This window comes from Sciurus carolinensis, chromosome 7, assembly GCF_902686445.1.
Source record: "Sciurus carolinensis chromosome 7, mSciCar1.2, whole genome shotgun sequence".
Taxonomy (NCBI): domain Eukaryota; kingdom Metazoa; phylum Chordata; class Mammalia; order Rodentia; family Sciuridae; genus Sciurus; species Sciurus carolinensis.
The window spans coordinates 36,489,983-36,502,398 of record NC_062219.1 but is presented as its reverse complement, the minus strand read 5'-3'; the positions used below and the strand labels follow the sequence as shown (position 1 = coordinate 36,502,398).

General features: G+C 33.2%; 1 protein-coding gene across 8 annotated transcripts in view; it reads right to left on the bottom strand.

Annotated features, from left to right (window-relative positions):
- The window catches only part of Ptprk (protein tyrosine phosphatase receptor type K), a 547,068-nt gene that overhangs the window by 265,730 nt on the left and 268,922 nt on the right, over positions 1-12,416 (bottom strand). For all 8 annotated transcript variants that reach the window (XM_047559457.1, XM_047559451.1, XM_047559450.1 and 5 more), the window contains exon 6: positions 1,622-1,796. In XM_047559457.1, the coding sequence (XP_047415413.1) occupies positions 1,622-1,796 (175 nt within the window). The remainder of the gene's footprint in view (positions 1-1,621; positions 1,797-12,416) is intronic.

The following is a 12,416-nucleotide window of genomic DNA, read 5'->3' as shown; positions in this document are numbered from 1 at the left end:
CCTAGAGTCAAATATTATCATTTTCTCTTTCTTTAATAAATGGGACTATAATTCCATGAACTTGTGCAGGTGATATGAGCTGACTGGAAATATCAGAGAAGTTTCAACCTATATTTAAGATAAACATTTTTGTTTTTAAAAATGAGCTTTCGAGATTCCCCAAACAGAGGTATACAAAGAGCCTAATAGGATTATTTGATAATGTTAATATGAGAGAAAGCTGAACTGTAAAAGAGCAAGCTCACCATTAGAAGATAAGACACATGAATGTATATTCTGGCTCCATCAATTATTAGATTTTTGTGGCTCTGGGCAAACTATCAAATGACTTGAATTTCAATTTCCTTCTTTATATAATTACTAAAGGTTAAATAGTAAAATGAAGTAAATCTTGAAATAATGTATGTAAAAGACATTTTATGTCAAGTTTTATAAAATATATTAACTTGAATATGTATCTCATATTTCATTCCAGTCCCTGGGCCTTGTCATATGCTGTGCTGTTTAGGACCTGGTGCTTCCGAGTCTTATCCCTGCCCCAATATCTATACCCCTCACCTGGGCAACTTTCTCTCAGTCTTCAAATCCTACCTCAAAGTAGATTCATACACAAATGCCTTCCCACATTCTTCGGACAAATCTCAGTTCAGTTTAGATAGTTTTATTATAATCTCCTAAAATTATCCTTGAAGAGACTTACAAAATGTATCATCATTTTCAATTGTGTCAATATTGATGTATGTGTGATACCCTATTCAACAAAGCCACTTTTCCTCTAAATTGTTATACGGCTGAAGTCTTCATTTTTTTTTTAAGTTTTCAACTCAGTTGTCACCTTTTCAAGGACATCTTCTAAATCACTGTAACTAAAATATCAATCTTCATCACTTTGTGTCTTTTACTTCATAACACATGCCACGATTTGACATGACATTTTCAGTATCTTTGTACAAAAGGTGCCTAAAGTACCATTGTGTTAATCCTATGTGAACATAACTTTGTTTTCATTTACAACTATATCCTCTGAGCTGGGAAATGATAGTGACTTAGTAAATTTTGATTAAATGTAATGTTTTATATGTTTACATTTTTTCCCCTAGGATTCACTACAGATACATACTGATATATCCAATCCTTCATAAACCTGTAGTCACTACCAATTTTCTAAGATTGAGTAGGGGACCATAATTAGTGAATACTTAATATTGGGATTGTACATTAGTAAATATACAGGTCTACATCTGAATAGAATCTTTGACCTTGACCTCACTGCCACAGTGCATCAAAGAACAACTCATTGCAGCAATATATGGGGAAAGGTTTTAAACAGAAAGAAACAGATCTAATATGAACTCATGATAGTAATACAGTGAGATATTTTAAATGTTTTGTCCTATTAGAGCATTATAAAGCAAATTCCTTTTGATAAGAAACACTTGCAGACTTCAGAACAAACATTGCAACTAGCATCTTAATTTTACCTTAAGACATTATCAGAACTTTTATAATGATATGACTTTTATAGTCACTTGCAATGAAAATCACTGTGGTTTAAAATGAATCTAGAGTTGATTTTTTTTTAATAAAGACATGAAATTTCATGAAGTGAAAACAATTTTACCTCTCACAATAAGTTGAGCAAAATTGGACACACCAGAACCTCGTTCTGACTGAGTTACACAGCGATACAAATCCTGATCAGTTTTTGTCACTTCTTGCAATCTAAAGGAAGCAGCAAATCTTCTGTGATTGATGTTCTTAGTCTGGGCTACAGGTATATCTTCTCCATTTCGTCTCTGCAAACAAAAACCAATCTTTAAAAACAGGTTCTTCACCTTTCTATAAATCCAAAGCATCTTAGCAAGCAATATCTATGATAAATTATTCTTGCTGCTAAATTGGAAGGCAAATGTCTATGTGGATCCACAAATTTTTACCACTGTCATTCAATCAGGAAAAGGATATAAATAAATACTGGCATTCTTTAAATGGTTTAAGCATGACATGATGTTAGTAATCACAGATTTCCATAAAATTGCTATACCCAAGTATATGAATTAACAAGAGCTAATGGCTTCAGTCCAAGTCACTGTCTGCCCCCATCCTCCCAAATGTGTGTACCACCTTCTTTTGACCTTCATAGTATACTGTGTGTGCCGTCCTGTTTGTTTCAATAGATCAAGATGCATCTCTTCATTCCAAATATGAAATGTGTGTTTACCACAGAATGACAATTATACTGATGAATAATTTACAGTCAACACAAAATCTCTATTCTGTGCAAACTCCTATCTCTTTGGCATTAATGACAGTCAATTTACACACATTCCAGAAGTAATAAAAAAAAGTCCTAAATGTTAAAAGCATGCCTGTCAACTTTCAAAATGAAAACTTGGAAAACATATTTATGATATTTATGATATCAGGGTATCTAACACAAGACCAGTAAGCATAAACTATATAGGAAATGATTGGAATTTTCAAGTATAATAAAATTTATAACTTCCATATGTCAAAAGACATTATAAATAGAGTGGGAAAAAATAAGCCATGAATCGTGATAAGATATTCGTCAAAGAAATAACCATCAAAAGATAAATAGCCAGGATATGTAAAGATCTTCTATAGTTCAATAAGAAAAAAGATAAACAACTCAATCAAAAAATGGAAGGCTATAAAAAGAGAAAATGTATATGTCTAATACCCATGAAAGGAGATCATAAATCTACATTTTAAACATTATATATGCCAAAGACAGACAAAATGAAACAAAAAGCCCCAATTTCTCTGGGAAAGAATAGGTCATGACTTTCAACCTCATTTCCTGTCTATGAAATGCTAAATATCCCTGGTACTCTTTCATAACACTTGAAATATCATTTCATAGTATTAGATATGGGAAACAAAATAAATAAATAAATTACAGGATATAGTTTAAACTGTTAGAATAATTTTATAAAATTATTTGCTATTTACAAAAGATGAAAATGCAAAAATTTCAGCACACTGCAAATCTACTTCTAGATTTCTACAGTTAAATCACTCTTCTCAATGTGAACAAGGAGATATATACAGGAATGTTGAACTTAGCACCAATTGTAAGAGTTCAATATGGGAAAGACCTAAATATTTCTGAGTTTTACTCATCCAAAAAAGTAGCCGTTAAACTAAGTAAACTAGGACTAGTCATGTGCTGGTAAAATATGACATTTAGTTCTTTAAACAAAAATATAAAGTTCTGATTTGTAGCATTTACCAGATTCTGGGGTGCAAATATTCCCACAATGGCCATGTTCAATCTCTCAATGTGATATTATTTATCTCTTGATATTTCTGAAGGGTACTCACTAGATCCAGCATTTCACTGAGTAGTACTATTATAAATGCGCATACGAATCTCAGAATATTACATGAAAAAGAGGCATAAGACACATATGTAAAATGTTCAGGCCTATTAAATTAGGGTGGGGATAGATTAATAGCCATTTTAAAAATGTTTTCTCTGATGTTTTTGTATGTTTTGAAGGTAGCAGTGTATTGCTTTAATGATTTTCTTGTTTTTGTTTTCTTTATTTGCAGTGTTGGAAATCAAAACCAGGGTAGTATAATAATTTTCTAAATTCCAAAATGCACACTACCTGTGATATTTCTCCATATCTGATATTATAAATGTGCAAATTATACATTGCATATTTTCCACTGTAATGAAATGTATAACTTCTATATTTCTATATGTGTAAATTTGTGTGCATACACACACACACACACACACACACATATATATATATATATGTATATATATATATACCTAAGGAAACAAAGTCCCAATTAAGATTGTACTGTTTTCTCATACATTGAGTCTTTTCTTAATTCTTTTCTCTTTACCCACCCATTCCATAAATTTTTTAACAATAACTCCTACTCATCCCTCTGGATAATAAGAAAAAGCAGATTATGTTCAAAAGTCATGAAATACAAATCCATAAATCAGCCTAAATTCTTTTCCGACAAACCACATAAAAATCATTACACATGCAAATCTCAGCCAATTGCATATCATCTCTGTACAATCTTTCTAATTCGAAGGCAGACCACAACTTGGCACTCCTACCTCTTCTACCACCCTGGTCTAGGCTTCCTCTAATGTGTCCCTCCTGCTGTGCCCTTGCCCTCTGTTACCTTTAGTTCTGCCACTTACTCTTTTTTTAACTCTGACAGGCAAGCCAACTCCTGCTGCCTGTTCTGTCCACTGGGTTCTCTTGCATGTGTACAAACTTACCTAAGCCTTTAAATGCTATGTCTTTTTAAGTCCCTCTTCCTCTTGCTGAGGCTGGTCTCAAACTTGGAATCCGTCTTCCTCAGTGTCCTGAAGAAGCTGGGTTTCAGGTGTATGCCACTAAGCCTGGCTAGTCCTCAGTCTTTTTACCTTAATTTGAGTCCCTTTCATAATAGTGTCTCAGTGGTGAGTACATTTTCTTTGCATACTTACCCTCTCCCTCAGAGAGAGTTCCCATTATTCCAGTTCCTAACTTGCAGAGTCCTCTTCCACATTCTCTCCCAACCACCTCTCAACTTCTAGAATTCTCAGTGGTTCCAAACATCATATCCATCACTGTGAATATTCACAAACCCAATTATCATCCCACCACAGTCCTGTGGAAATTCTCAGTAGTCTAAAAATTTACACAGCATCGCCTCCAGCACTACCTTATAACATCCAAGTCCTTAGGCTGCCCAGGTTTCCTTTTGAATCACAATTGCCCACGTGATTTCTTTCCTTCAAATGCTCAGTCTTCTACACTATCAGTGAGACCTCACTTTCTGCCCCCTTTGCTTTATAACCAAGGATTTCAAAGGAGTTTTCGCTAACCTCAAAAGTTGTTTCTTTTAACTCTCTCTTGCAAACTAATTGCCAATATTGGAGTTGCACTACTTCTTTATTACTGAATTTGGATGAATTTATTCATTTGCTCTTATAAAAATATTGTTGTCCCAAGAAATTAGCATCTCTTAAACATTCCTATTTGATTTCCGCGTGACTTCCATTTTGGTGTGGCTCTGTCCTCTCTGCCTTGATGTTCTATCTCCATCAGGTTGTACAGACTCTTCACTTCATACCCTGTTGGTGGTGTCATGGATACTGGCTCAAGATATCCATCAAAGATTATGATAGAAACTACTATCAGTGATGTCTTGAATTTTAATGTTATATTCCATGTGTGTCCTTTTATCTCTTCTGTACTGAAACCATTCTGAAGGTAGGATTTCATGTTTCACTTAAACATATTTTTTCTATCATGCCATATATTATCTTTATTTAGTGGGTACTCAGATACTTTATGAAAATGAACTAAATTCACTGAATATTTTAAAGAAAAGAATCATGTGAATCCTTCCACTTCTATAAGTTATTATGTTAGAATATCACCCAGAAATATCTCTTAAACTCCATTTAAGACTTAGAGAATTTCTTCAAATAAAACGATTATAAAAATCATTACAGTCATGATAGTAGGCTTATCTTTAATAATCATTTAGATAATCATATCCTTGTGCCTGACATTATGTCAGCTATTATCTTAGTTTGGTCCCTTCTGTCTCATAGGTACATAGTGTCATAGCAAATGTTCATTAAAAGAGGAAAATATCTGAATTCACAATTATTATAAGATAAACAGCCTATAAGTAGAACAACAAAAAAATTGAAACTGGTTCTGATAACTCTAAATCTAGCAGTATTTCCTCTAAAATAAATCGAAGCTGATTTTCCTTTTTATCAGTTCAATGATTTGATTATTTACTGCTAAGGCTTGATCAATGCACTGTTCTGAGAATTATAAGATACTATGCTATGCATTGCTTTATTTACATAGCTTCTAGTAATACATTACACTTAAATGTAGCCAGTTATAGCATATACATTCTAGAAAGGTTTTAAGAACAGAGGTTGAGGTTTCTCTGAAAAAAAATTTCATGCCTGAACAGCAGCAGCAGTCTGTGCCATGAGCTCCCGCCTGCTGTTCCCAGGGATGTTCCCTTCAGATCTCAGACTTTCCCAGTTGACCCCTGCAATCTGTATAAACCAATTCCTTGATATAAGTCTGCTTTACTTGCTTGAACTCTGACCACTGAAAGAGATAATTTCAGTACCAGAACTTGTTCTGAAGAAACACATTTTTAAGGCTGAGCATTCTAGTTCTAGATTTTCTGGAATTTTTTCTTTAATCTGACTAGACTTAAAAACATTGAGTCTCTTGACAGAGATTTAAAAAAAAAAAAAATGCCATTTCATACCTTGATGTGGCAACAGAGATGCAAACGACCACCATTAGGTACACTCTTGGTCAAATATTGCACCAGGATAAAAAGGGAAAAAAACAATCATATGAGTCTAGAATTATAAAATTATTTAATTCACAGTAAGAGGGAAGTTGAATAGAGCAAGAAGAGCAATGTAATTTACCATTAGGTCTGAGGGATTTGGGAAGTTGGCACCAGTACTTTTTCAGTCTTTCTGAATGTGGCCGCTGAAAACAGATACTGGAAGATAATAAGGAAAAAATGTCCAGACAAAAGTGAGGATGGGGTTTAAAAAAAAAAATCTCAGAAAGGAAGTGGCCATAATTTTTTCTAAGCCTTTTTTTTTTTTTTTTTTAATATGCAGTGCTGGGGATTGAACCCAGGGCCTTGCATATGCTAAGTGCTCTACCACTGAGTTATATTCCTAACCTTGCCATATGTTTAAAATGTAACTTAAATCTATGTAATCAGGCAAGTTAGTATGGACCACCACTGCAGTTTAAATTTCAAGAAAACTTACTCCATATAAATGAACAATTCATAACTATGAAAATCAAATCCCATACAAATTTACTGTATGACAAAGAGAATGAGAAACACAGTATGATCTTAGAGTCAATAAAATCAAGTCACATCATTTTCTACATACAATAGATCAAAACTGCAAACTAATGTTTCAATACAAGCTAAAAATACTAAGAAAATGATGAAATGAAAGAAAAATGTAAAACTTCATCAATAAAACTCAGCAACAAGAAAATAGAACAGAAAAAAAATGAAAGAAAAATCATTTTAGAAATTATGATTAAGTAGATTGAACTAAAGAGTTGGTTCTTTAAGGAAAAAATATGAAATAAGAGAATTTAAATTTAAGAATAAAGAGAATAAAAACAATTTGAGAGTAAGCGACCAATAATGATATTATGCAAAGAAAATAAAAAGATGAGAGAATTGCCTTCAGAAACAAAGGAACATACAGAGAAATGAAAATTATAATCCAAAACTTCTATAATTGCAGGGTGGGAAGGTACATGCCTGTAATTCCAGCCCTTTGGGAGGATGAAGTAGGAGGATGGTGAGTTCAAAGCCAGTCTAGCAAAATTGAGGCTCCAAGCAACTCAGTGAGACCCTATTTCTAAATAAAATTCTAAATAGGGCTGAGGATGTGGCTCAGTGGTCAAGTGCCTCTGAGTCCAATCACCAGTAACCCCCTCACAAAAATTCTATCATTAAACTATTTATATTCTGTATAATTAAAGAATAAACCACTTACCTGAGAATAGTAACCCAAAATGATCCACAGTGTTACAAATTTTGGTAAAATTAGAAAGTTTACATAAATAGAAAAAAAATAATTTTCATATCTAGAAAAAAAAGTATATGATTTAAAAGGAAAAATATAATTGGACTCAGCAATCCTTAATGACAGAATAAAATATGAAGGAAGAATGTAAGGAAAGACAATGTGAAAATTCTATATTATGCACAGTCACCCTAAGTATCATGGGTGCAGGTAGCCTATTATCAACATCTAAGAACTGAGACTCTCTTATTCCCACCAGCAATCATCAGCTGCAGGACACACATCATTTTTAGCAGCACATGGAACACCATCATGTTAGAGGAGATGATGGCCCACAAAACAAACCTCATCAAGTTCTAAAAAATTGAAATCCCATCATGTATCTTTTCCAATTATAATGCAAATAAGCCAGAAATCAGTAACAACCAAGCAATGTGTCAATGAAGAAATTAAGATGGACATTAAATTTTTTTAAGATAAATGATAATGGTAATGTAACATACTAACATCTCCAGCATACAGCAAAAAAACAGAGCAAAGATAAAACTTCGAAGCAATCAATGCCTACGTCAAAAAAATAGAAAAATCTCAAGTAAACAACCTCCAGATGCTTAACAAGAATGATAAAACCATGAGTAAACCAAACACAAAGATTAGTAGAAGGAAAGAAAAAATAAAGATCACAACAAAAACAGATCAACCTTTAGTTAGACTAAGGGGAAAAAAAAGAAAAAAGATTCAAATAAATAAAATCAAATATGAAAAAGATGTGTCAACTGACACCAAGGAAATACAAAGGGCCATTAGACTAATATGAATAATATGCCAACAAATTTGATAATCTAGACCAAATGGGCCAATTCGTGGGCTCATTCACATTACCAAGATTGAATCATGAGGAAATAGAAAACATGAACAGACCAAAAATGATTAATGATATTGAATCAGTAATAAAGTCTCTTTTCAAAGAAAAGCACAGGACCAGATGGTTTCACTGCTGAATTCTACAAAACAATTAAAGAAGAACTAATATCAATTTTTCTCAAATAATTCCAAACAAATTGAAGAGGAGGGAGTTTTTCCAAACTCATTCTACAAGATAAGTCCTACCCTGAAACCAGAACCAGTCAAGTATAAGAAAACAAATTTTAAAAAAACAGACCAATATCCCTGAATAATATAAATAAGAAAAAAATTCCTCAACAAAGTAGTAGCAAATGGAATCTAATAGGATATCAAAAAGACCCATTAGTGTGATCAAGCGAGAGTCATCCCAGGCATGATAAGATGGTGCATCACACAAAATTTAATAAATATGAAAGCATTAACAGAATGAATGAAAAAACTATAGGGCCATCTAAATTCAATATCCATTCTTGATAAAGCTCAACAACTATATATAGAAAAAACATACCCTAACATAATAAAGGCTACATTTAAAAAGACAACTGCCAACATCATCCTCAAAGGAGGAAAGCTGAAATCTTTCTTTAAGATCTGGAATGAGCCAAGGATGCACACTTTCAACCACTTTTATTTACCATAGGACTGAAAGTTCCAGCCAGAGCAAGCAGGCAAAAGAAAGAAATAAAGGGTATCCAAATTGGAAAGAAGGAAGTAAAATTGCATACTACCCTTCCCCCCAAAAAAACAGATTAAGAAATACACTGATTTTTAAAAGGGCAAGAAACCTAAACAGACATTTCTCAAAAGATGATATACAATTGGTTGACAGATATATGAAAAAATGTTCAACATCACTAATCATCAAAGAAATGTAAATCAAAACCAAAACAAGGTATCTCCTCACCCCAGTTAGAATGATATCATCAAAAGATATGCACTGACAAGAAACTGGAGAAAAGAAAGTCCTTACCTACTGTTGATGGCAATGTAAATTAATACAGGCATGATGGAAAACATTATGGGGCTTCCCCCAAAATTAAAAATAATCTACCATTTGATCTAGCAACCCCCCTTCTGGGCATATATTCAAAGAAAATGAAATGGTTATGCCAAAGAGACATCTGTGCCCCATGTTTATCACAGATTCATAGCATTAGCCAAGAAATGAAACAAACCTAAGTATCCATCAATGGATGAAAAGGTAAAGAAAACATGGTACATATGCACAACAGAATACTCCTCTTTCATTAAAAAGGATTGAATACTTTTATTCGTGACAACAGGTATGGAACCAGATGACACTATGTTAAGTGAAATAAGCCAAGAACAGAAAGACAAATACCACAGAATGTCACTCAATCTAAAACAAATCAGCCTCATAGAAGTTGGGAGTACAAGAGTAGTTATCAACAGGCTGGGGACAGAAGGGGACAAGGAGTAAGAAATGTTGGTCAACATTAACAGGCAATAAGTTACAGTTAGATATGAGAAATTAGTCTGGTGTTACATTGCACACTAGGATGACTATAACTAGGAATAGTGGATTATGTATTTCAAAAAATCTAGAAGAAATGACTGAATGTTTTGACCATAAATTAATGACAAGTGTTCTAGAAGATAGATATGCTTCCCCTATTTGAATTTTACACAATGTAGACATGTATCAAACATCACATGATTCCCCATAAATATGTACAATTATTTTTGGTCAGTTAAAAATAAAAGTATACAAAATAAAAAATAAAATGTGGTATATACATAAAATAAAATATTACTCAAACTTAAGGAAGGAAATCCTGTCACAGGCTACAACACAGATGAACCTGGGCATATGCTAAATTAAATGAGCAAACCATAAAAAGACATGCAATTTCTGATTCTACTCTCATGAAGTATCCAAAGTAGTCAAATTCATAAAAAGGAGGTTAGAATGGTGGTTCCCTGTGGGAGGAAGGGAGGAGAAATGGGCTGCTTTTTCAAAGGGGAGACTCTTAGTTTTAAAGCAAAAAGGTCAGGAGATTATTGCACAACAATGTGAATATATGTAATACTACTGAACTATATGCATGTAATCACGGATAGAAATACAAAGTTTATGTTTTTGACGTAATTTAAAATAATAAAATTTTAAAATTGAAAAGAAAATGAGTTTCAGAAATACAAATACTACCTGGAAGATATGACATATGGACTAATACTGCACATTAAAAAGTGTTACATTTAGACTCAGACTAAACAAAGGTTTAGAATGAGAGTCCATGATGTATATATGTGTATCTACATGTTGACAATGGAGCTATAAGTCTTCAGAATAACATGAGATGAAACAAATGAGTAATTATGAGATGTTCTAAACCTATCTTCCCTGTGTTCATTAACTGCTGAGAATACTAGAGCAGGAAAAAAAAGAGTTATAACAGAAATTATAAAACATAAAACATTAAGTAAAAAATTTGTAAGTTTGACATTGAAATATCAATATGAATGCTTTAGGCATTTTTATCTTTCAGTGTATGTATATATAGATCTGATCTGTCTTAACTGAAAATTTCTAGCAATGAGCATCTCTCAGTTCTGACTATTGTCTTGAAATATAGTTTCTCACTAAAACAAACTTAGGTACATAAAAAAAGACTGATTTCAGATCTAGAGGAGACAACAGAACAACTCACAAAAGCAAATAGCAAAAAAACTCTCAAAGACTACCACAGTCATATCTAAAAGACTCAGGAGTCATGGTGAAAGGCCTCAGTGGCCTAAGATGGGACAAGTTGAGATTTTTAATATTAGTATTTAATATTAATTTAATCACATTGAAGTCCACTAAATATGCTTAAATTCACGAGTTCATAATGATATATTACTGGGGAAAAATCAGTCATTTTTGGAGACTGTTAGAGAACCAACACATATTGAAAATTAGCAAATACAGATTGGCTTGTTTATCTTTTTGTCCCTAGTGAACTGTAATGCTGGGTGACTACATAGAAGAAAAGGAGAACTATTTGTTTATAAACTAAACAAATAAAAAAGAAAGAAGACATAAAAAGAGGAACATTGACTTATGTAGAGGAATATGAGGGGAAGGGAGAGGGTGTGAGGAAGGAAAGATAGTGGAGGGAGAGAGACATCATTACCCGTTTTGACTCTACATCGTGTATAACCAGAAAAATGAAAAGCTGTACCCCATTTGTGTACAATGAATAAAAAATAATAATAAAAAAGAAAAATAAAGCTATCTCACATGTTTCAACCTCCAGAAAAGAATATAGGCATTAAACATCAGCAGCTGACAAGATCACACACAAAGAAAGACAACACATTTCCTATCTCCTGCAATTACACCCAGCACTGCCTAAACTGTTGCCAAAGGAGCAAACTTGACCCTGGATCTGGCTGCGAATTTGCAGAAAATTCAGAGGAGAAGGGAACAGGTGGAACAACAGAAGAGGATATTAGCATGCAACTAGCAAAATACAGACTACAGGAAACTAGACAACAAAAGGCCTGCATTCCTCAATAGAAAAACCATGAGGAAAAGAGAGATGAAGGTCAAGCTGACAGATTAACAGACAATTAAAATATATTTTTAAGAGCAGATAAGACTAAACTCAGTGCAAAGAATGCATACATAGAAGTCATAATCATGATTATTTTCAGGTGCAGGGAGACAGCTCAGAGGCTGGGCATGGATACATGGAAGGAACCACTGGAATGTCAGGCAAAGTTTCTTTCCTGACCTATGCAGCATTTGCCTTATAAAAATTCATTGAGTCATAACAGACTTTATATTGAGGCAATTTTCAATATCTACGTTTTATTGTGCAATAAAATGAATTTATAAATTTTAGATCTATTTATTGTCAAAGCCCCATGCTATAATGCAGATCACAGGAGCTATATGAAA